Source organism: Heteronotia binoei, chromosome 21 (assembly GCF_032191835.1).
Source record: "Heteronotia binoei isolate CCM8104 ecotype False Entrance Well chromosome 21, APGP_CSIRO_Hbin_v1, whole genome shotgun sequence".
NCBI lineage: Eukaryota > Metazoa > Chordata > Lepidosauria > Squamata > Gekkonidae > Heteronotia > Heteronotia binoei.
Window position 1 is genome coordinate 81095074 of NC_083243.1, and position 25363 is coordinate 81120436.

General features: G+C 46.5%; 1 protein-coding gene across 1 annotated transcript in view; it reads left to right on the plus strand.

Annotated features, from left to right (window-relative positions):
- LOC132589603 (cytosolic phospholipase A2 beta-like) overlaps positions 1-25363 on the plus strand; it is a 122434-nt gene that overhangs the window by 30436 nt on the left and 66635 nt on the right. The window contains exons 4-10 of the mRNA XM_060262354.1: positions 2026-2160; positions 5085-5336; positions 6705-6763; positions 8025-8067; positions 8283-8346; positions 11444-11571; positions 24195-24299. Of these exons, the coding sequence (XP_060118337.1) occupies positions 2026-2160; positions 5085-5336; positions 6705-6763; positions 8025-8067; positions 8283-8346; positions 11444-11571; positions 24195-24299 (786 nt within the window). The remainder of the gene's footprint in view (positions 1-2025; positions 2161-5084; positions 5337-6704; positions 6764-8024; positions 8068-8282; positions 8347-11443; positions 11572-24194; positions 24300-25363) is intronic.

A 25363-nucleotide genomic window follows, 5' to 3' on the forward strand; every position in this document is an offset into this window, starting at 1 on the left:
TAAATGACTAATTAATTTTTTTTGCTTATGTGTGTATCAAGAGCATGAACACTACAGCAAACTCTGTACACTTAATTTCTGAAATTGATTTTAGAAAATTTCCTAGTAAAGCTGGAATTCAAGAGAAGTAAAACAAAGGTAGAGAGAACCCAGGGGATAATAAACAGCTGGAATGGGAGGAATCAGTTCACCCCTCAATCCAAAGAAGAAGTACAGGGCATTGATGAAGGAATGACTAAAGGCAGCAACACAGTTGAAAAGGCTGAGATCTACACAACCACATTAGCACCATCACAACATCTCTCAGATTTGAAAAAAGAATAAGGAAAACTGGAACAGGAGATGCCCGTACAGCAAGACCAAATGGCAGTTCTTTCCAGTGGGGTTGTGGGAGCTGCATGGATTGGGCAGCTATAGATATCATAAGGCAGGCTGCAGTGGGGATAAGGAAGTGGAACTGTGTTCATGGTAGGGTTGCCAGACCCCCCCAGTGGAGGCAAAGGTTCCCTGCCACCATTCTCCACTGCACTGTCACCAGTCAGATGGCCAGAGGAAGGAATTTACCCAGAAAAAGGGCAAGCCCTGTTAATGTTGCAGTGACATGTCTGTATCACTTCTGACATGACTCAGAAGTGATGTCATTATGTTGGCAATGTTGGGGTGATGCTCAGGTATTTGGACAAAAATTCAATGGTAGAAGACAAATTTACCACAGAGATTTTGGTCAAATACCAGATTGTCATCTTGATGGTGCTGCATGATGATATCACTTCTGGGTCACATCAGAAGTGACATAAAATGTCACTGAAGGAAGGAAACAATTTTATCCCCCTCCTCCTCTCTGTTACAGTGTCCTGACCTATGTGGCTATTAATTGTGGGTCCTACAGCCTTAGGAATTAACTTTCTTGGGATTGGTAGGCCCTGGCGGGAGGAGAGGAAAACTAGGAAGTCCCACAACCATTAGCGCTTTCCACTGAAATATTGCTGGATTAATTTTTAATGTAAAATACATAATTTAGAACACATAAATTTCTAAGTTATGTATTTTACCTCAAAGATGGTTGGATAAAGTTCCATGTTGGTAAGTGTGAGGTGATGCACATTGTGACAATAAACAAAATAAAACAAAACCCAACTTCAAGTATAGTCTGATAAGGTCTGAACTTGCTTAGACTGAGAGGGGAAAAGATCTTGGGGTTGTAGTGGACAGCTCAATGAAAGTATCAACTCAGTGAGCTATAGCTGTGAAAAAGGCAAACTCTATGTTATGGATTATTAGGACAGGGACTGAGAATAAAATGACCGATATTGTAATGCCCCTGTATAGATCAATGCTGTGGTCTCGTTTGGAATACTGTGTATAGTTCTGGTCACCATATCTCCAGAAGGACATTGCAGAGCTGGAGAAAGTAGAGGAGAGCAACCAAGATGATTAGGGGGTTGGAACACCTTCCCTATGGGAAAAGGCTGTCAAGTATGGGACTTTTCAGTTTAGAAAAGAGACAATTAAGGGGGGACATGATAGAAGTTTATAAAATTATGCATGGAGTGGAAATTTTCTCACACTCCCAAAATATTAGAATGTGCAGGTATCCAATGAAGCTGATGGGCAGCAGGTTCAGGTGAGACAAATGGAAATACTTCTTTATACAGAGAGTGATTAAAATGTGGAATTCACTGCCAGCGGATGTAGTGATGGTCACAGAAATAAACAGATTTAAAAGGATGTTAGATTCATGGAGGACAAATCTATCAAAAGCTACTAGCCATGGTGACTGAGGGGAACTTCCACATTCAGAGGTACTAAACCTGTGAATCCCAGAGCCAGGAGCCAACATCAGGTTTTGGCCTCTATACCCTGTTGTTGACCCTCAAGAGGAACAGGTTGGCCACTGTGTGAGAAAGAATGCTGGACTAGATGGATCATTGATCTGATTCATCAGGGCTCTTCTTATGTTCTTATGGATTGCCATCTCAGTTGAAAGGATAATAAAATACTTACATTCTTTCTCCTTTGTTCCAGAATATCTTAAGGTTGGAAGTGTGTGATGATGATCCATTCTCCAAAGATGATTCAATATTTATTGTTTATTTTGACTTAACAAGACTCCAGCCTGGAGATACAGTCCTTGAATTGTTCTGTTTAAGACCAGAAGAGGTGAGAGCTAAAAAATTAACAGAAAATTGAGGATAACCCACTTCAACTGGCACAAAATGTGACAACTAGGCTGCTAAGATATATAAGTTTCAGAGATAACTTCTTGTTAGTTTTGTAACCTTTCCATTTGCTGCTTCTGAGCATCATTTGAAATGCTGGTTACTAACAATAAAGCAGTATATATTCTGGGACCAGGATACATTTTATGCTGCTGCTGTTTTTATACTATCAGTATTTAATAAGGGTTTATGTGATGTCATTTTTAGTGTTTTTAAAGGTCTTTATCTTAATTTTACACAGATTATAAGTATTGATTATCAATTTTTAAAAAAACTCTATCTTTTATCTTTGTTCTATCTATGCTGCTGTCTTTTAAAATGCAGTTTTACTGCTTTATTTTGTTTTGGTTTTTGTTGCCATTTATCATGTTGTTAATGGTCTCATAGAAATTTTGTATGGAGGGATGAGACATAAATATTTAATACATATTTAATACATAATACAATAAATACATATTGCTTTTCATGCAGCATTCTCAAATAGGAAGAGATATACATTATTTTCTGAATTAAAGTAGGTAGATACTATATTCTGAATGCTACATTTTTTGAGGGTTTTTTGTCTGGTTTTGTCTAGTTTTTCCTTAATTCTAGATCATATTTGATTCCCACTAATAGGAATTTATAGAAATATTTTACAACCCCAATTTAACATAAGCTATTTTTATTGATTTCAATAGACATAGCTGCTACTAAAACTTTACCAGAAAAAAAAAATCTGAAGCAAATTTAAAGCAAATCTTGGAGTTCTTTCTCAGGTGAAATTAAAACCAGAGAGAATTATAAGACTAGTGGCCTTGGTGGTCATTGGATTTCACTTAAAATTAAATTTGAAGCGGATTTGTGGATCCTTTCTGAGGAAATCTTGAGATAAACAAAAATATTTTATTTTAAAGGGGGTAACATGGGAAAAAGTATGCAATTAAACATCTGGTGGCGGCAACTCCAGATCACGTGAAGTGATGGTATTGCTTTACTCTGCTCTGGTAAGACCTCACCTGGAGTATTGGGTTCAGTTTGGGGCACCACATTTTAAGAAGGATATAGACAAGTTGGAATGGGTCCAGAGGAGGGCGACGAAGATGGTGAGGAAGTCCTATGAAGAAAGGCTGAAGGAGCTAGGGATGTTTAGCCTGGAGAGGAGGAGGCTGAGAGTTGATATGATCATCATCTTCAAGTACTTGAAGGGCTGTCATATATATAGGATGGTGTGGAATTGTTTTCTGTGGCTCCAGAAGGTAGGACCAGAACCAATGGGTTGAAATTAAATCAAAAGAGTTTCCAGCTCAACATTAGGAAGAACTTCCTGACCGTTAGAGTGGTTCCTCGGTGGAACAGGCTTTCTTGGAAGGTGGTGGGCTCTCCTTCCTTGGAGATTTTTAAACAGAGACTAGATAGCCATCTGACAGCAATGAAGATCCTGTGAATTTTGGGGGAGGTATTTGTGAGTTTCCTGCATTGTGCAGGGGGTTGGACTAGATGACCCTGGAAGTCCCTTTCAACTCTATGATTCTAACTCCTTGCAGAGGCATGGAAACAATAATTTCTGTCGGGCATAGATGAATGGGCATATATAGTCTTGCATGTGGTTTTGATGACTACAATAATTGTATTAAAAAGTTTGAGAAGGGTGTTATGTATGTGCCTTAAAGTATTTATTTCCTGCCGGCTCATTGGAGCCAGGAAAGCAGAGCTTGGGGACTGTATAACAATGGGTAGTGGGAGCCAAATACCTGCTGCCCTGCCTGTTTGAATGAACCAATGGCAGGCTAGCGCGGGAGATTAGAGTTGTATGTAGGTTTTGCCCACAGGCCCTTAGTCAGTCTTTGTTGGAAGTAGCCTTCACCATGCTTTCCGTAATAAAGAATCATAATAAAGAACCTCACTATGATCTCATCTCTGCAATGCTTTGAACCCACTATATTATAGTGGTGACGAGGATGGGATCCTGGTAGGTGACGCAGCAACCAGCAATGCACCGCGCCTCGCAGCAAGCTCCAGCTCCGTGCATCGCACCACCATTGTTTATAAGGGTCGCCATGCCAGGACAGGAGATGAGTCAGAGCCAAGCTTCCAGCTCCACCAGCACCGGGGAAACAACTTCTCCGAGGGCCAACCCAGACCAGGCCGCGATGCCGGGCCCCCACGGGCAACTGCTGGAGTTCAACCCCAATCAACCCAAAAGGTGGGACTGATGAGTGAAGTGGCTCAACTTCTACCTCCTCTACCACGACGCTGAAAACGAGCAGAAACAGAAACAGCTTTTGCTCAGCCTCTGCGGAGAAGACACGCGCTGGCAGAGAGCCTGATATCGCCAATGCGGCTGACCGATGATGCTGCCACATACAAGGTCATCATGGAGAGGCTCACTGAGTACTTCTCACCCAGGCCCACGGCTCTGTGACTAGAATACCACAAGAGGGTACAGAAAGCCAGCGAGACTGCTTCGACCTTCTTAGCTGAGTTGCGCTGCTTGGCCCGAGATTGTGATTTGTGAGCCTCGATGAAGCGCTGCTGTGCCATTTCATGGTGGGCCTCCACGACGAGAAGCTACAGACCAAACTGGCGAGGCACAAGAAGCTTACACTGGCGGACGACCTGGATGAGGCGGCTGCCTACGAGATGTCGCATAAGGAGCGGTGGACCACTGCAACGAACTAGGTCGCCAGCGGATCCAACTAGGAAGATGCACTGCAGACATGCCAGGCCCCGGAGCGCCAACAGCCACGGGCCACTGACCCTACCTCAATGGGAGGATGTGCCAGCTACAGGGAAGCCCACAAGCACTGTTCCTGTAAGTTCCAGAATGTCTTCTGCCACATGTGTGGAAAAATGGGGCACCTTGCACGGGTGTGTTGGTCAAAGTTGCGGTTCAAAGCCCTGGGAATCCAGGTAACCGGCACCCATCAAGCACCCATGCCCTCCCAGACCAATTTCCAGAGGGTATGCGAGGAATTCTCTGACACTTTCAACGGCAGCCTGGATACCTACACGGGAGAACCAGTGAACCTACAACTAGACCCCAATGTGCAGCCTATTAGGTTGAAGGCGCGGCAGGTGTCCCTGGTGTTAAAGCCCAAGATAGAGGAGGAGTTGGACCACCTTGTGGCTCAAGGGGTACTGGAGCCGGTGGCAAATGCCAAATGGGAAACCCCCATAGTCATTCCATGCTTCGAACCCAATATATTATAAAGGGAAAACTGGCTCTCACAAATTGTTTACTCAAACCTGGTCCGCATTTGTTAAATAATGGAATAAACACAGGGCAAAAGGACGGGTATAAGAAATTATTCTGAGATATGCCTAATTAATTGACAGTAATAAAGTGAAGATTAAAATACAACGTTACAAATTGTAGCACAGTTAGGAGATCCATAGTATGATATTTGTAGATATTTTTTGTATTTTTGTAGTTCAAACTGTAACTAATCTCATCTTTGAAAATGTCATATCATTATTATTACTGTAATTATTTAAACACATTTTGTAATTCTTTAATAAAAAATCAAATTAAAAAGTAGATAACGGCATCATCTGACTTTCTGTAGATCTCTTTGTTCTGTAAATCTCTTCCCCCACTTAGCATGGTCTCTACCCACCTTTGCTAGTCAGTACCATAACGTTCCACACATGTGCTTGCAACATGGAGCTCAATACTACAAGTACTGAGGATTATTGGAAAATTGTTGAGGGTAGGGATGGATGAGCTGTGTGGTGGTGGTGGTGGGAGAAAGAGAAGAGGCAAAAGAAACTTTTGTGGAATCTCCCACCACTGGAACCTGCCTATGTTATAGGGTTGCCAGTTGGTGAATGGCATCTGACAGGAGACTGGAGGACAGAGAAAGGGGAGGCCATTATGTTGACGGTGTGGTGTCATTTCTGGGCCACACCCAGAAGTGACATTACACCACTTTATGATTCAATGGACACTGTGGTTTACCATAGTGTTTCTGCTGAATCCTAAAGTGGCATGATATCACTTCTGAGTTCATCCCAGAAACAAGGTCCCGTTGTTGATACAATGGCCATCTTTGCCTTATTTTTCCCCCCTGCCAGTCTACTGCATGGCAGTGGGAGTTGGAGGCTGCTGGCAGGGAAGCAGGAGACCTAGTAACCCTTCAACACTAGCTTCTTCCTCACTATGGTATATGTCCTGATGCTGGCTTATATGACCTGTCTCTTTCTCTCTGAATTTGCCATCTGCTTCTATATGAATGTGATGCCACATGACTATTTGTCTTATAGATGTGGTGCCATGTGACTTTTTGACTCATGCTTGTAGCTCAGTGGGGCACATGCTGCTACCTTGGTGTTAAATATGGGTCTCTGTTCTGGTAAGGTTGAAGACCACTGCCCTAGACTACAGGCATAGTTAGGATGTGTCAGGCACAGTGGACCAGATTGGTAAATTATGCCCTGACTTGCTGAGAATTCCACACTGAGTAAGCAGACGATCATTCAGTAATTGACCTTTAATATTGACAGAAAGAAGACTCTGTTTATCAGCATGAATGTCTGGAAGTGGAATTCAAATTGGCAGCAATGTAAGTGATTTTCTAGATGCAAGACTGGTAAGAAAAAGAACATCAAATCATTGATATTGGATTGCTTGTGGAATTTTTTGGCATCTGTGTTTCTGTAAATCTCTTTTAGTATTTTTTTCCTTCACATTTTTTGTCTATCAATAGATTTTTGTTCACTTTCCAGACTTTTAAAATTGTGCTTCAGTCTTTCCCAAACCTGGCCTGATATGATTTGGGTGGATAGCCATGTTGGTCTGAAGCAGCAGAACAAAGTTTCTGTCCAGTAGCACCTTTAAGACCAACAAAGTTTTATTCAAGATATGAACTTTTGTGTGCACACAGTATCTGAGGAAGTGTGCATGCACACCAAAGCTCATTCCTTGAATAAAACTTTGTTGGTCTTAAAGGTGCCACTGAACTAAAACTTTGTTCTGATCTGGTATGATCTTTCTGTAAAGACGGCAGTCCAAGCACATTTGCATGCAATATGGATAGGAAGGTGCTCATTTTTGAAGATTCTGCACACATCAGCCCCTATTACTAATTATCTGGTGGTGCAGAAGGAAAATGATGACTGTGGGTAGTTCACACAAGGAAAGTGCTCAGAAAACTACTAAGTGCATGAAGCCTACAATCTTCGTTTTTGGAACATAAGTGATGTTGATCAGGCTAATGGCACATCCAGTTCAACACTCTGTATCACACAGTGGTCATAATGTAGGTGCCATTAGAAGCCAGAACTCCAGACGCCCTCCCAATGTTGTCCCCAAAACACTAAGAATACAGAGCATCACTGCCCCAGACATAGTGTTCCATCTATAACTTGTAGCTAATAGCCATTGATGGACCTCTGTTTCCTTATTCAGTCATGATCACCATTTCTGAAGCTGGAAAGGGCATTCATATAATTGTATTTGTGTGTTTGGTCAGTGTTGCATAATATCAACTGCTAACATCAGGATACCAATTCAAATGGACATGTGATCTCCTCTGGTATATACATCAGCATCTTTAGCCAATAGAGTGTACTATTTTTTCCCTGGTTGTTCAAAGGATAGTATGTGAATACCTTTGCAATATGCCTGCCTAATATGTCATCTTTTTAAAGGAATATTATTAATATCCCTCTTTTGTGAGCAGGTTTGCCTGCAGGCATATGTTTTGGCTGTATTGTTGAGAACCTATAACTCTTGGTCATATACTTCCAAAAACTTGTTATGAAATGCTGATAGCTTAAACAACTCCAGTCTTATTTGGGCTTTTTGTTTCTTTCTTCTTTTAGTCCAGGACCTACTGAGTACCTGATTTCAAATGCGGTCCTGGTGGTAAGATTGCTTTGTAAAGATTTTTTTTTAAAAAATAATAATGCTTTTTTTGTTGTGTTGTGAGTGCTATTTTAGAGATTTTTTAGAATGGCAATTTAAAAACCTCATGCGATAAAATAAGTGCTGTGATTCCTTTAACTGAATGAATACTTTCTTTTTTCCTCTAGATATACAGCAGGACATATTTTATCAATTTATACTTTTTCTTTTCACAGGCCCGTGAACTTTCTGTCTTGGAAGTGAAGATAGACAAGGTTGAGAATGAGAAGTTTTTGAAAGGTTGGTCTGTTTTCTAGTGTCCTTCTAACCAGTTCATGGATCCTGAGCAGTGCAAGCAAAGGGCAATTTCCCTGTCTCCTTGCAGACCCCTTGCCCGCCCCCTCAGTCATGCTCCTTCCAATTGGTGAACCTGGCAAAACAGTGCAAGGGCAAATTAGGAGTCTGCAGAAAAGGGAAAAACTACTCTGTCCTCTGCAAATTGAAAAGTCATTCTGTCCAAGGACCTGCTGCTCTCCCAACCAAAGTGCACCATAGGATCCAAGCCATGATTTACAACTAATTTGAAAGCAGCAAGAGGGAAGTGGAGCAATCACAGCCAAACAGCATAGTGTAGAAAAGATCAAGCTGAATTTGATCTGAAATTAATTTGCTTACAAACATTCTCCTCAGAATTCTCTGTAAACTTTACTGGGTATTATCTAAATACCTAAATATTTGTTTGGATAAAGAACCAAATATTGTGTCAGCAAACATAGGTTCCCAAAGACTCATTTTTTGGGTAACCAAACATGTTAGGGTTGGGTATAAGGATGGGCACAAGCAGGGAAAACCTGGTTCAGGTTTGGATTTGAGACCCATCTCAAACCCAAACAAACCCGTTCCACTGAATCAAGCAAGTTTGGGAATTTCAGGATACCTAGAGACTCCAAAATCATGGGGCATATCCATCTGACACTCTTCTACCTGTCCACCAAGTTTGGTGAAGACTAGACTTAGGGGGTCGGAATTACACATCCCCAAAGAAAGCGCCCCAGGAAAGTGTTTTTGGGGGTGATGTCAGGCATGGGTTCTGGAATGTATAAACAGGACCCTGTGTGAGCTACAGGCATCAAACTCGCAGCAGACATCCACAGGATGCTCTCTGCATACCTCCAGGTTATGTGCAGATTGGACATGCATTAATCACCTCACTAGCAGTTGGACTGAAAGGTGATACCTGGCTCTGGAGCCATGAAACAAGAAGAAGCTCCCAGAGTCCCCCTGGATGTGAAAAGCACCACCACCCAGGATCCTGCTTGTGGCAGGTAAAACTAAGATGCATCCACAGCAAATGACTGAAAAGGGCAATCTAGCAATGGCTTTGCTAACAGTGTGAGTGAGAGCTGTAGATATGGAGCCCAGCCATACCTGGAACAAGGAGAAGGCTTCTGAAGTGAGTTCTGTGTATGCCATTTGTCATATTATACCCCCACTTGGGCTCCAGCTTACCGCTGGCATGAGAGGGCAGATTCATAGATGAATGCAGTGACACATAGAAGGATTGCCCTGCACCCAGTGGCTAATGTTTATCTTGCCAGTGGGATGACTGAGAGGGACTGGAGTGTGGCCCAGTGAGTGAGCACCTGCCACTTCCATTCCCCACAGTCATTTTTGTTGCTAAAGCCTTTCTCCCTCTCCATAAAGGCTTAAACTGCAAGTGATGCTGTGAAATAAAATGGAAGAAAACCCACAGCATGAAAATGAGAGAACACTTTTCTTTTGCTCTTCATGGCAAACAAACAAACAAAAAAGATGAATGGGCAAGGAACCCAGGGCAAAACTGAGCTCCCTGGCCCTTGACTGAGTGCAGTCCCCCACACTGAACAAAGCTCTTCATTCAGTGCTCTCCTTCCCTCTCCATCTCTGACCAAAACCTAACAGAGGACATGTGCACTTCTTTTGGACTTACATAGCATCCATTGTGAGGAATGGAAGCTCTGTTATTGGCAGGCAGCACTGCTTGTCAAGCTTTGGAGGGTCCCTGTTCATGTTTCCAAGACTTGTAAGCACTACCCCTATTGTTGCCTAGTATTTCTGTACTAATTTTCTCTGGGTGGTTTTGCTATCCCGAGCAAGCCCCAAGCCATATCTAAAAGCTTGGAGATTTCTTTGGAGACCATATGAGTGCTGAATGTCACATCCCAAGTCCCAACCCACACAACATTTGGCTTGTGAACTGGTTCATGCCCATCCCTAACTGGGTATTTGTAGAAGACAAATGGAGCAATGATCCCCTTATCACTGATTCATCCCTACATTTTTTAAAATGCTGTTTCTGCCCAGGGGGGCCTCTTTCCACTCTCTGAATCTGACTGGGGCAAAATACTTGAAAATAGATGGTGCTTTTGCAGGACAAGTTTGATTGGGAACCTTGGAGCTAAGCACCTCTTCCTGCCCATCAATTCCTTGCAAATACCTTCTTAAATTATTAACACTGGGCTGATTTGATATTTGTATTTGATATCCAGCTATATTTGGTTTTTAGCAAGACAGTATTTAGTAGTTGGGAGGAAATAGTACAGTGAAAACTTTATTTCCTGCATTCAGTTATCCAGAATGTTCAGTTGGCTGGCATCATCCAGAAGTGAAGGTCCTTCTTTTCACCCACTGAACAGATTGCATTTATCCCACTCTTGCCTCTCCAGCCAGCCAGTTTGCTGCCTCTGGCCCCTACTGGGCTTCTGGCAGTCAGTTCTGTCAGCTGACATCATTCTTGGTTCTTCCTTCCTCCTCAACTAGTTTCAAGTTAGGAGCCAGCTCTGCATTTGGTAGCAACCCCCCCCCCCCTCTAAAATATCTAGTTGTTTAAAACACAAGTTTAAAACATTCCAGTATTTAAAATTCATATATAAATTTTATATTTGAAATTTTGATTTGGAAAGATGGACAGTGAACAATATTCAGCATGTTTTGGATTTTTTTAAATGTATAGGTTCTATCAACATCACTTCCTTATTTGGTAATATTAATGATGATAAATATCAACTGGTATAATAAGCTGAATATGCTCTGTGTAAAATAATACTATTATTGTTGCTGTATATAGTTTATGAATAGTATATATGGACTTAACTGAAGTTTTTTACATCATCTCTTTATGTTTAGAGGAAAGTTGATGTTGCTTTACCTTTATCATATAATATTCAGTTATCCATACATGTATATGCAAAAAAAAGTAGCATGCAATGGATGCAAGCTAAATTAGTATCCATTAGGATGCCACAGAACAGTATCAAATAGAGATGATAGAATTTATAAATTAACAAGTAACAGTCTCTTGGAATAAAATAATATAAGTTGCGTAGGAGCACAAATATGTATATAACTTTTTTTTCAGCCAGGAAAACTGTGGTACTTACAGTACCAGAGTCTTATGAAGGAACACAGAAGACAACCACAAGTTTACATTGTTTCCGATTCCACTGCATAAAGAGCTGGGGACCTGTATTAAAAGCCAAGCTTCAGGTAATTGTCCCGGTTTGTTATCATGTGTATAACATTAGGAATATGCAATAAGTCCATTAGCTCTAGAGGTGTGCACTAAGAAAAAAAATTGTTATACTTTTATATCTGGGAACATTGTTTGGGATTCAAAATCCATGTGGTTTTTTGGGTTGCAGTGCTTTTGGACCATTACTTTTAATGGGGAATCTATGGGAGGGTCCGGGGCAACTGTTTATTAAGATAATGACACCAGATTTACACAAAACATAGTCCTTCCTCTAGACATCCCCCCCCCCCCCATTTTAAGCAAATTGGGCCAAGGTATTCAGTTTTACTGGACCATGAAGTAGGAATATCTCAACATAGGCACATCTCAACATAGGCACATTAGGGGGTGGGGGTGGGGGGTGGGCTCCCTCTGGGAATCCTACCCCCCCAGGGAAAGTGCATGTGCAATACATAGCCTCTCCTCTCCCGGTGTAGTGAACGCCGCGTGGTCACTGTCTGGCTATGCCTGGCAGATGGTCACTGCAATGGCCTCTCCTGCATTACTGCATCCGTAGCAACACCTTCTCGCTGGTCCCCCCCGTTTTCACAGAGTTTGCTACGTCATGGTGCGACCGAATTGTCCGGCGGTATAACCGGATGGGCAGGCTGGGCCCACCAACCTCGTCAGCCTAAGAGAAGGAAAACTCTAACATCAAACCCGGGCAGATAGAGCTCGTTAATGTAACACCTACCACCTGGAGGACTCACTGCCGGCGTCCCGGCTTACTGGGCCATGGCAGATGACCCCCAGGTGAAAGGGTGGAGCCAGTACCGCGCACACTGCGCTTCACCTAAAAAATTCCTCTGCGCAGGCCTGAAGGGCATATCCACACACACAACCCACAACGCATCAAGTCCTGCAGCGATAGGCAAGGGGCGAAACGGCAGGTGGAAGGTGCCACTGGAAGCCGCAGTCCCGATCCTGCATGTAGGCGGTTCAGGATATTGGTCGCCTGATGCTAACCCGGAGACGAAAGCATCTTTCGGCAGCACCCTGAACGACCAAGCAGCCTTATCTAGGGACAGCACTGCTTGCTCCACACGGAGAGGGGCCTAGAAAAGGTGGCCTAAACAAAGCTCGTCTCCCCCACCCCAGTTGGCTAGCCGCAGTCAACGGGCATCCTTACTTGCGGTCGAAAAATAACAACAAAGAAAAGGCATGCACCTGCCTCACAAAGTGTGCAAAGACTAAAGCTTGCGTGTTGGAACATCAGAACCATGCTTGACACAGTAGGCAGTGGTCGCCCTGAACGACGCTCTGCTCTAGTTGCCCACGAACTTCTCAGGTTGAATATCGACATAGCAGCTCTCAGTGAGGTCCGTTTCCCTGAGGAAGGTAGTCTTCAAGAACACGGTGCTGGCTATACCCTCTACTGGTCGGGTAAGTCAAAGGCTGAGAGCCGCCTTTCTGGCGTTGGCTTCATGGTCAGGAATTCCATTGCCTCCAAACTCGAAAACCTTCCAACAGGTCACTCAGATCGCATCATGTCCATGCGCCTCCCACTTCAAAACAAGCAGCATGCAACACTCTTCAGTGTGTATGCCCCAACCCTTCAAGCAGATCCTGCAGAAAAGAACAAGTTCTATGCTGATCTACGCAACCTCGTACGGAAGACCCCTACAGAGGACAAGGTGATCATCCTTGGCGACTTCAATGCCAGAGTAGGTAAAGACTCGGAAGCCTGGAAAGGAGTACTTGGCAAACACGGCATTGGCAACTGCAATGACAACGGGCGCCTCCTGCTAGAATTCTGCATGGAGCACCAGCTCACCATCACCAACACTATCTTCCAGCAGAAGAACAGTCTGAAGACAACCTGGATGCACCCACGGTCCAAGCATTGGCACCTTATCGACTACATTCTGGTGCGCCAGAGAGACCTTCGAGATGTCTTACACACCCGAGTAATGCCCAGCGCAGAATGTCATACGGATCATCGTCTTGTACGCTGCAATCTCCGTCTTCACTTTAAACCCACACCCAGGAGAGGAGGTATCCCTCGGAGGAAGTTTCAGGTTGGCAGCCTCCAGTCAGCCGAAGTTAAAGCTGCCTTCCAGGCAAAACTCCAGTCAACAATTGAGGACCCCAGTTGCCCCACAGACCCTTCTCCAGAAGCACTCTGGGAACACCTAAAAACTACCGTCCTGCAGATCTCTGAAGAAGTCCTCGGGTTCTCCACAAGGAAGAACAAGGACTGGTTTGATGAGAACAATCAAGAGATCCAAGAATTACTGGGAAAAAAGAGATCTGCCTACCAAGCACATCTTGCTCAGCCCTCCTGTCCTGGGAAAAAAGCAACCTTTCGCGCTGCATGTAGCAACCTCCAGCGCAAGCTTCGAGACATTCAGAACGAGTGGTGGACCAAGCTTGCAGAGAGAACCCAGCTGTGTGCAGACACTGGTGATTTAAGAGGGTTCTACGAAGCCCTGAAGGCAGTATATGGTCCATCATATCAGGCTCAGAGTCCCTTGCATAGTGCAGACGGCCAAGTGCTCCTCACAGACAAGGCATCCATACTGAACCGGTGGTCGGAGTATTTTCAGGTTCTCTTCAGTGCCAACCGCGTAGTTCAAGATTCAGCAATCCACCTCACCCCACTTCAACCGGTGAAAACAGAGTTGGATGAGATCCCCAGCCTAGAAGAGACTGTTAAAGCCATCAAGCAACTGAAAAGTGGCAAGGCAGCGGGAGTTGATGGAATTCCACCAGAGATCTGGAAGCATGGGGGCACAGTACTACATAGCTCACTTCACAAAGTACTTGTCACCTGCTGGGAACAAGGCAAATTACCACAGGACTTTCGCGATGCAATCATCATCACCCTATACAAGAACAAAGGGGAAAAGTCAGACTGCTCCAACTACCGGGGGATAACCCTGCTCTCCATCGCAGGCAAAATCCTTGCCAGAATACTCCTGAACAGACTGGTGCCCACCATTGCAGAAGAACTCCTCCCAGAGAGCCAGTGCGGCTTCAGAGCTAACAGGAGCACCACCGACATGGTATTTGTTCTCAGGCAGCTCCAAGAGAAATGCAGGGAACAGAACAAGGGTCTGTATGTGACTTTTGTCGACCTTACCAAAGCTTTCGATACCGTTAGCAGGAAAGGCCTGTGGCAAATCTTGGAACGTTTAGGATGTCCCCCAAGGTTCCTCAGCATGATCATCCAGCTACACGAAGACCAGCGAGGCCAAGTCAGACACTGCAACGACCTCTCGGAGCCCTTCCCAATAGGCACAGGTGTAAAGCAAGGCTGCGTTCTCGCGCCAACTCTCTTTACGATCTTCTTTAGCATGATGCTTCAAAGAGCCGCAGTAGATCTAGATGAGGACGATGGTGTCTACATCCGCTATCGCACCGATGGCAGCCTGTTCAACCTGAGGCGACTAAAGGCCCACTCCAAGACAATGGAAAAACTCATCCGAGAGCTACTGTTTGCTGATGATGCTGCACTCGTCTCCCACTTGGTATCAGCTCTGCAGCATATGACGTCCTGCTTTGCAGAGGCTGCCAAGCTATTCGGCCTAGAAGTTAGTCTGAAGAAGACAGAAGTTCTCCACCAGCCTGCACCCCAGGAAGATTATCACCCTCCCTGCATCACTGTGGGTGAATCAGTTCTGAAGACAGTCCAGCAGTTCAGCTACCTGGGGTGCATCATCTCCTCAGATGCCAAGATCGACAAGGAGATTGACAACAGGCTGGCAAAGGCAAACCGTGCATTTGGCCGACTGCACAAAAGAGTGTGGAGCAACAAGCATCTGAAAAAAGGCACAAAGATCAATGTTTACAAAGCGGTTGTGATGACAACCCTCATCTATGGCTCCGAATCGTGGGTTTTATACCGTCATCACCTGCGACTCCTTGAGCGCTTTCATCAGCGCTGCCTCCGCACCATCCTCAACATCCACTGGAGTGACTTTGTGACCAACACTGAAGTCCTCAAGCGGGCAGAGGTTACCAGCATCGAGGCACTGCTGTTGAAGACGCAGCTGCGCTGGGCAGGGCATATTTCAAGGATGGAAAACCACCGCCTTCCCAAGATTGCCCTGTATGGCGAACTCTCCACCGGCCATCGAAATAGAGGGGCACCAAAGAAGAGGTACAAGGACTCCTTGAAGAAATCCCTTAGCACCTGTCACATCAACCATCACCAGTGGTCTGACCTAGCCTCAGATCGCAAAGCATGGAGGCACACCATCCACCAGGCTGTCTCTTCCTTTGAGAACGCACGCATAGCTGGTCTTGAGGACAAAAGGAGATTGAGGAAGAATCGCACTGCTACAGCACCAACCCTAAATCAGACCTTTCCCTGCAGCCGTTGTGGCCGGACCTGCCTGTCCCACATTGGTCTTGTCAGCCACCAGCGAGCCTGCAGCAAACGTGGACTATTGCACCCTTCTTAAATCTTCGTTCGCGAAGCCAAGCCGAGAGAGAGGCACATCTCTCCATTGATTTCTTGGGGAGGGGATGACACCAACTACCAGCTGTCTGCATTTATTTCATTTTGTTATTTTTACAATGACTGACAATATTTTTGCTTTTCCATTGAGAACTGTGTTTGCCATCCTTCCTTGTTTTTTGTTTCTATTCATTAAATGAGGAAGGAAGGACCTTTTCTAGGGGTGGCTGGAGTAGATGGTTTTTAATTAAATGACACCAAAATTATAGCAGATCTAATGAATTACATTTTAAGCAAATCAGACCAAAAGGTCCAGTTCTGCAGTCTTCTGAACATGATCCCCCCTGCTAGCCTACTTGGAGAGAAAAAAGGGCTCCCCCCCACAGAAACAGGTAGGAAGAAGTGAGCAAAAACCTCAGCTTTGCCATTATTCTCTATAGGAATGTTTCTTGAGGGGCTGGAGTGGCTGTTTTTAAACCAAACCACTTCAAAATTGCAGGAGAGCTAGCACTGTCTGTCCACTAATGAACCCTCAAGTTTCAAGCAAATTGAGAAATCCAAACTATGAGCCCCTGAACAAGCTGTCCCCAGAACCCCAGCTATCCTTGCAGAGGGGGGGGGGGAGGTCTCTTTTCCTGAAAAAGAGAAAGCAAAGGAAAATGGAAGTTCTCTCCAGATTGTATCCCAAGGTGATTGTCTGGGAGCACTCTGTGTTCTTTTTGTTTTTGCAAAGATCCAACTGGAAAAGAGAAATGCCATTGGCTGGTGTTATGTCCTGCATTCTAATCCCTATGTACAGCACAGCGCACGCTACAGAGGCAACCAGTGGAACCCCACTGGTCCCCGGATGTAGCTCGCTAATACGCACCGCCAATCAAGATCTGTGACGGGAAGTTTAACTGATCAGGATTGGACCTGGCCTCACGGAGGGTTGTTCCGGGGCATGTATATAATCGGGACCCGGCCCGCCATTCTCCCTCTTGTGATGTATCCACTAATAAAGTATGTTGCCTTCAACATGTCTCGTCACTGAGTACATTACACTGGCAACGAAGGTGGGATCTAGCTAGGAGGACTCCCCAAGCGGGAAGTCGCTGACCTGGCTGGAGATGAGGAAGGCACGGAGCCACAAGAGACAGAAGTGCCCGCTGCCGCCATGGCAAACCCGAGTGTAACGACGGGCCATCTTGCTGAGTTCGACCCCGCCAACCCCGAGAGGTGGGAGACCTACACGGAGCGGGTCGAACGCTACCTATGCGCAAACATGATTACCGATGACAGCCGCATGAGGGACGTACTCCTGAGCGTCTGCGGGGAGGCCACCTTCGAGATCGCCAGAGGTCTCTCGGCCCCTACGAAGCTCACCGAGAGAATGGATGGGGAGATCGTCAGACTCCTCACCGGGCATTTCTTGCCCCAGCCTTCCATCATCGCCCACCGATTCCTCTTCCACAAGAGAGATCAAGGACCCGGAGAAACAGCTGTCATCTACCTGGCCGCTCTCTGCCAGATCACGGGGAAATGCAGTTTCGACAAGCGGGAGGAAGTCTTGAGAGACCGATTTGTATGGGTCCTCCGAGACGAAAGGCTGCAGCAAAAGCTCTTCGCAAAGGAGGAGCTCACCCTTCAACAAGCTTTCAACGAAGCAACCGCATTTGAAAGAACCACCATACAACAACCCGCGAGAAGTCCACCAGGAGGAGATGGTGCCCGGCGACCCAGAGGACGAAGAGGCCTTCCAGCTCCGCCGCCAACAAGGAATGGGCTCGAGAGCCCCCACGCAGCAATGGACCACAGAGAGACCAACCAACAGCAAGTGTATCAGCTGTGGTGACCCCCACGAGAGACGGGACTGCCCCTATTGCAACATGGACTGCAGGAACTGCGGGAAGGTGGGCCACATAGCATGGGCTTGCCGGGCCAAGGCAACTCGCAGACGCCAGGCCGCTCACCATGACTCGACCGATGCTCACACAACAGCATCGACCAGCCTGCAGGTAATGAACTTGCCCTTCATCACCCCCGACAAAGTTAGACTATCGGTCCTAATCGAGGGCGCTCCATGCAAAATGGAGGTGGACTTGGGCTCCTCCATATCTATAATTTCGGAGGAGACCCTAAGAAAACTGTGCCGCCATCGCCGGCTTCAACTGAGACCGGCTGATTTTATACTGCAGGACTTTCAGAAAAACCCTGTGCACATTTTGGGCTGGGCCACGGTACAGGTAGAGAGGAAGAACTTCAGGGGGCCACTGGACATTCTAGTGGTTAAGCGCCAGCTCACCACATTACTGGGACTGGCCTGGTTTAGACCGCTAGGTATTCAATTAGTGGGGGTGCAGCAGATGCAAACGAATAACTTTGAGAACGTGTGCCGGGAATTCCCCGAAGTTTTTGATGGGACCCTGGGGAGTTACAAGGGGCCGCCCATCACCTTACCTCTCGATCACCTCGTTAGACCGATAAGACTGAAGGCCAGGCAAGTTCCGTTCGCTCTAAAACCTAAAATAGAAGCGGAGCTGGACCGACTCATGGCCCAGGGAGTGCTGGAACCAGTATCCTATGCTGCCTGGGAAACACCCATAGTCACCCCAGTGAAGCCGAACGGGGATGTGCGAATATGTGCTGACTACAAGTGCACTATCAATAAAGAGCTACAGGACAACCCATACCCCATCCCAGTGGTCAGCCACGTCCTGGCGGCCCTAGCGGGTTCCAAGGTTTTTGGAAAACTAGACCTGGCCCAGGCGTACCAGCAACTCCCTGTAGATGCCAAGACAGCAGAGGCTCAAACTATTGAGACCCACAGGGGAGTTTTTCGAGTGCGGCGGTTGCAATTTGGGGTTAGTGTAGCTCCGGGGATCTTTCAGAGCATAATGGACTCTCTTCTCAAAGGGATCCCCGGAGTGCAACCGTTCTTTGACGACATTCTGATCGTGGCCCCGGACATGGAGGAGTTTAGCAGCTGCCTGAGAGAGGTGCTCCACCGCTTCCAGATGGCGGGCCTGAAAGTAAAAAAGGAAAAGTGTTCACTAGGGGTGCCGAGGGTGGAGTTCTTGGGGTTTGTGGTAGACGCCGAGGGAATCCACCCAACAGAGGACCAGACCAGGGCAATAGTCCACTCCCCGTCCCCCACGTGCAAGGCAGAGCTACAAAGTTTCTTGGGATTATTAAATTTTTACCATTCGTTTTTGCCCCACAAAGCAGCCATCATGGAACCCCTCCACAGGCTGCTCGATAAACATGCCCCATGGGTCTGGAGGAAGCAGCAGGCCGCCGCTTTTCAGGCAGTCAAAGACCTTGTTTCCAATGCGGTGCTCCACCATTTTGATGAAGCCCTACCATTGATTTTGGTGTGCGATGCTTCCCCATACGGGGTGGGTGTAGTCCTGGGGCACCAACTTCCAGACGGGAGGGAGGTTCCTGTGGCATATTATTCGAGGACCCTGACCCCCACAGAGTGCAACTACGCTCAGATCGACAAGGAGGCCTTGGCGATTTTGGCGGGGGTGCATAAATTCAACGACTACCTGTATGGTAGGCGCTTCACGATCGCCATGGATCACAAGCCGCTCCTGGGCCTCCTCGCCCCAGACCACCAGACCCCGCAAATTGTATCACAGTGAGTCCTGAGGTGGAACCAGTTCCTAAACTCGTATACATACGCCCTGGTTCACCGCCCGGGCAAGGCCATGGGACACGCTGACACCCTCAGCCGCCTGCCATTACCCTCGACGGACCCAGATCCCACCCCTGCCCACCATGTGATGCTTATGGAGACTCTGCCCAAGCAGCCCCTCCATGCCGCTGAGGTGGCTCAGGCCACGGGGAGGGACCATATACTCGCATGTGTTTTGGACTGAGTGGGAAGGGGATGGCCCGAGGGCAAGCTGGACCCAGAATTCAGGGCGTTCGCATCGCGCAGAGATGAGCTGTCCACACACAAGGGGTGCATACTCTGGGGTAGCAGGGTGGTGGTCCCCCCCTCACTGCGGAAGCAAGTGTTAGAGGCTTTACACAAAACACACCCGGGGATAGTGCGGATGAAGGCCCTGGTATGCAGTTATGTATGGTGGCTGGGTATGGATGACGAGATAGGGGGGTGGATGAGAAGGTGCCAACCCTGCCAAGAGTCCCGGCCCGATCTGCCTAGCGCTCCCGTCCACCGCTGGGAGTCCAACAGGAGGCCGTGGTCCCGGCTTCACTTAGATTTTGCGGGGCCATACCAGGGCCAGATATTCTTCATCTTGGTCGATGTATACACCAAGTGGTTAGAGGTGATCCCCGTAGCTTCCACCTCCACAGCAGCAGCGGTCCGAGCCTTGTGAAGGGTCTTTTGCACACACGGAATCCCCGATACCCTGGTCACGGACAATGGGACCGCTTTCACCTCCCGGGAATTTCGGGATTTCTGGAATAGATAGCTCATTCAACACATTAGGTCTGCCCCCTTCCATCCGGCCACCAATGGCCAGGCTGAGCGCATGGTGCGCACCACCAAAGAGGCCCTGGGGCGTATTGTACAGGGCGACTGGGACCACCGCCTGGCAGCCTTCCTATTTGACAACCGAATCACCCCCAACCCCGTCACTGGGTCAAGCCCTGCCGAATTACTAATGGGGAGGAAATTGATCACAAGGTTAGATAGGCTACATCCCGACCAGGCCACTGACCTCCGCAGTTCCCCCGAAACCAGGGAAGCCGCCAGGGGGTTCTTCCCGGTGTACGCTAAGAACTTCGCAAGCGGCCTGGAGTGGTTAGCCGCCCGATTGCTGCACGTGACCGGGTCCCGCTCATACAAGGTCTCGACAGAGGGGGGCCAGGTTCTCAGGAGGCATATCGATCAGTTGCGCTGCCACACTTTGCCAGAGGAACCGACCGCCACGGGGGGCGGGGGAAGCGGGGAAGAACTGACAGCAACACCCCTGGAAAATACCCTGCCCATGCCTGCTGCACCGCCTGCATGGGCGGAAGAGCACCACAGCTGCGGAAGCAACCCCACCAGAGAAGAGAATCCGGACGAGCAACAAGCGACGGCCAGTCAGTGTCCAGCAACACCTCAACAAGGGAAAACCGCCGCCCCTCCAGCTGCAGTGGCCGCACCGACTCCCCAAGCAACCCCGAGGAGGTCGACCAGGGAACGCCGGGCACTGGCGTACTTGAAAGACTATGTGTCCTGAACTAGGGGGGAGGAGTGTTATGTCCTGCATTCTAATCCCTATGTACAGCACAGCGCATGCTACAGTGGCGACCAGTGGAACCCCACTGGTCCCCAGATGTAGCTCGCTAATATGCACCACCAATCAAGATCTGTGACGGGAAGTTTAACTGAGCAGGATTGGAACTGGCCTCACGGAGGGTTGTTCCAGGGCATGTATATAATCGGGACCCAGCCCACCATTCTCCCTCTTGTGATGTACCCGCTATTAAAGTTTGTTGCCTTCAACACGTCTCGTCACTGAGTACATTACAGCTGGAAAATCAGTAGAATCAAAGGAAAATACAAATGCATGCTGATAAGCATCTGAACTGAGAAAAAATAGATTGTTTTGGGGGAAGGGGGTTCATAATTCCCTAGTATCTTGATTTTGCACTCCCATTCTGTTGTGTCTGGCATTCATCCGGAAAGTACAGCACAGCGCACCTGTGGGCAGTGCCTGGAAGGGACAAACGCAGCCTGCCTGTGATGATCAGCTGCAGGAAGTTTAACTGGCCAGGATTGGACCAGGATTGGAAGCTATGTATGCTGGCCAGGAATGGATGAAGAGATAGAGGGGTGGGTTAGGAGCGGCAGCTCCTCCACAGACACATAGACCAACTCTGCTGCCGCACCCTGCCGGAGGAGGCCAGGGGGAGTGGGGAACAGGGAGAGCACGGGGCCGCCGCAGGAAGCAACCCTGCCAAGCTCGCCAGGTTCGCTGGTGGGGGAGATACCTCCGCAGGCTCGAGACAACGATCTACCAACTGTGGCTCCAAAGTGGGGAACCAGCGGTTACAGAACCTCAGGGAGCAGCCCTAGCTCCCCAGATTGAACCTTGGAGGTCGCTCAGAGAGCAGCGGTCGCCTGCTCATTTGAAAGACTATGTATCTTGAACTATGGGAGGGGAGGAGTGTTGTGTCTGGCGTTTGTTCTGGAAAGTACAGCACAGTGCACCTGTGGGTGGTGCCTGGAAGGGATGAATGCAGCCCGCCTATGATGATCAGCGGCAGGAAGTTTAACTGGCCAGGATTGGACCTGACCAGGAAGAAGGTTGTTCCGGGAAATGTATATAACAGGGGACCCAGCCCCGCCATGTTCTCTTTGTGATGTACTCGCTAATAAAGCATGTTGCCATCTGAATGTCTCCGACTTCAGTACATTACACATTCTAAGAAATCACGGTAACAATAGTTTCTGTGTATATTTTCAGCTCAGGAATTTAATTACACCTGCCCCTAATTAGCACTGGATTTATCTTTCCCAGACACCATATCCTTGCTGTCTCCCATTAGGTTTCAGTGCTGCAACTGTTAGTGATCAAAGGATCATTTAACAGTGGATCATAAATTCCCAATCTCTCTTGGTTGTCAGCTAAGCAACTGATATGTGTGTCTCCCACAAACATTTCCTGACCACACTATCAGCTCTACTCACAGGAACTGTTCATCATCTGTATCTCTTGCTGACACCATCTCACTAGACCAGGTGTGGGGAACCTTTTTTCTGCCAAGGGTCATATGGATATTTATAACATCATTTGCGGGCCATAAAAAATTATCAACTTAAAAAATAGTGCTCTGCCAAGGGATAATGATTCAGACCAGCAAAATTAATGCAAATAATTGTATTTCTATTTGAAGTCATGTGGGGAGAGCCTAATTTGGCACACACACACACACACACAAGCACACCCGGCCTGTCACCCTAGGCAAATACCTAGGTCCAGGATTTTTTTGTAGAAAAAAACCCAGCAGGAACTCATTAGCATATTAGACCACATCCTCTAATATTAGCATATTAGGTCACACACTCATTGCATATTAGGCCACACCATCTGGGATAATCAAGTGCAAACTGAACTGTTACAGTAACTTTTCCAGGCCCTGCAGCAATTCTGGTGGGCCAGCCAGGCCCCAGGAAGGCTGCTGCACAGTACATCTGGGTCCTGTAATCCCTGCCTGGCCCTGGGGAGGCTGCTGCACAGTGTGGTTGGGCCCCACAATCCTCACTGGCCAGCCAGGCCCCAGAGAAGCTGCCACGTGGTTCGGTTTGGCCCAGCAATCCCCGAGGGCAACACCAAGTGACTTTGAGGGCCATATACAGCCCTCGGGATGGAGGTTCCCCACCCCTGCACTAGACAGTGAAGGGATCTCCTTGTTTTGATCTTCTAGCTTTTACAGCTTCATTTTTGCAGTGGAAATTTCCCTTTCACCTGCACTCTTATAGCCAGCCTCTGAAAACTACCAAGACTTAATTTTGAATTCCAGATCCGCTGCTCCTGCTACTTGTCTAGCCAGCAAAATTGCGCCTACTTATTATTGGCAAAGTAGCTAAATTGCAGCCAAGAACTCTGTTTTGATCTAGAAACTCAGGTGCTGTACAGTTTACACAAATCCAAGACTTAGTCAAATCAAATAAAATTTGAAGTATAATTGTGCTTTATTGCAAAGTACATTCCAGCAACAGCAGCTGTTGGATAGCTTAATTGTCTTGTCAGTGACATTGTGTAAAAGGCAATGGACCAAAACAAAGCCAAATCCAGGAGATCAGATTGTGAAAACAGTTCAAAAAGCACCCAGAAGTTAAACAGAGTTGGTTAGTACTTGGATGGGAGACACTCCCCCCCCCCCCCCGAAGAAAGTCCAGAATTGCTGTGCAGAGGCAGGCAATGGCAAACCACCTCTGTTTGTCTTTTGCCTTGAATACCCTACTGGGTCACCATAAGTCAGCTGTGACTTGAAGGAACATCCTACCATAAGATCAGAGCTGAAAAGTTGGCTTTTTCTGGGTTGTAGTGCAATTCTTAAGGCTGCTTCTACATATGCCTTGGGAACTCATTTCCTGGTTTAAAGGAAGGTTAAAAAATTGGAAAGGAGAAATTCCATTGCCCAGAAAATCAGTAGATTTAAATCTATCATCATCAGAAATGTTTATTTTTCAATATATTTAATACATTTTGTGTGATCATGTGAACATCTTTTTTTCCCCTTCCCTAGGGCATTGAATGTACAGGGGGCCACGATTCCAATTACACTTTAATTATACCCTTGAATTGTTTCCCTGTGGGACAGCAAGTCAAAGTACCCCTACCAACAGAGAAGGTAACTGTTGATTCTCTTGTCTTATATTTATCTTTGTTGAACACTGGTGAAGCTCAGTATCATTATCACCATCATCTTTGCCTTAAAACCTTACAAAATCATTGCTAGGGTTACCAGATGTCTCTTTTTAGGGAACATGTCTTCTTTTTTTTTGGTGTCCATATGCTTTTGGGCTCATTAAAAAAACTGATGAAAAAGTCCTCTTTTTGGATTGGAAGGTCTGGAATATTCCTAGTTAATAGCAGCTTAAATAGTAGGGTATTTAAAATGAGATCTGTCATAGTGATCATTTGTTTGAAATAGCTGGGCAATATGTCCTCTTTTTTGCTTTTTAAAATATGGTAACTAATTAAGCACATAGTACAAATTTGTATATGCTAAATGCAAATATTAGCTAATTTCACGACTGCGGCTATGGAGAAAGAGAATACTCGATATGTCAACTGTACAACAACCAACCAAGGAACAGGTTCAAATATTTGTGAGGTTCTCAAAGCATTCTGATGGTATCCATCCTAATGAAATCTGTGCTGTTTATACTGATGAACCACGCAAAGGATTGCCAGTGGATGGACAGGAAGCTATAATACATTGCCTTTCATTGCCACTATATCTAATCATACTTCTGTTGATATAATAATAGTCAAAACCTGGAGGAAATTTCTGATTATGGAACTAGGCAGCAGTCAGCTTCATGAGATTAGACAGTGAATCATCAGAGAAGACCAAGTTACTTGATCAAAAATTTAGTAACAAAGAACAGTGGTAGCTTAAGGCCACAAAATATTTTCTGGTTGACACTGTTATTAAGAAACGAAAGCACTGTGTGTACACTGAAAAGTAATAGTCTTGCTCAGTGTTCCCTCTAAGCTGAGTTAGTGTGAGTTCGCTCATAATTTTTTAGCCTTTAGCTCACACATTTTTGTCTCAGTTCAGGAAAAATGATCCTAGAGCAGAGGTGGCCAACGGTAGCTCTCCAGATGTTTTTTGCCTACAACTCCCATCAGCTCCAGCCAGCATGGCCAGTGGCTGGGGCTGATGGGAGCTGTAGGCAAAAAACATCT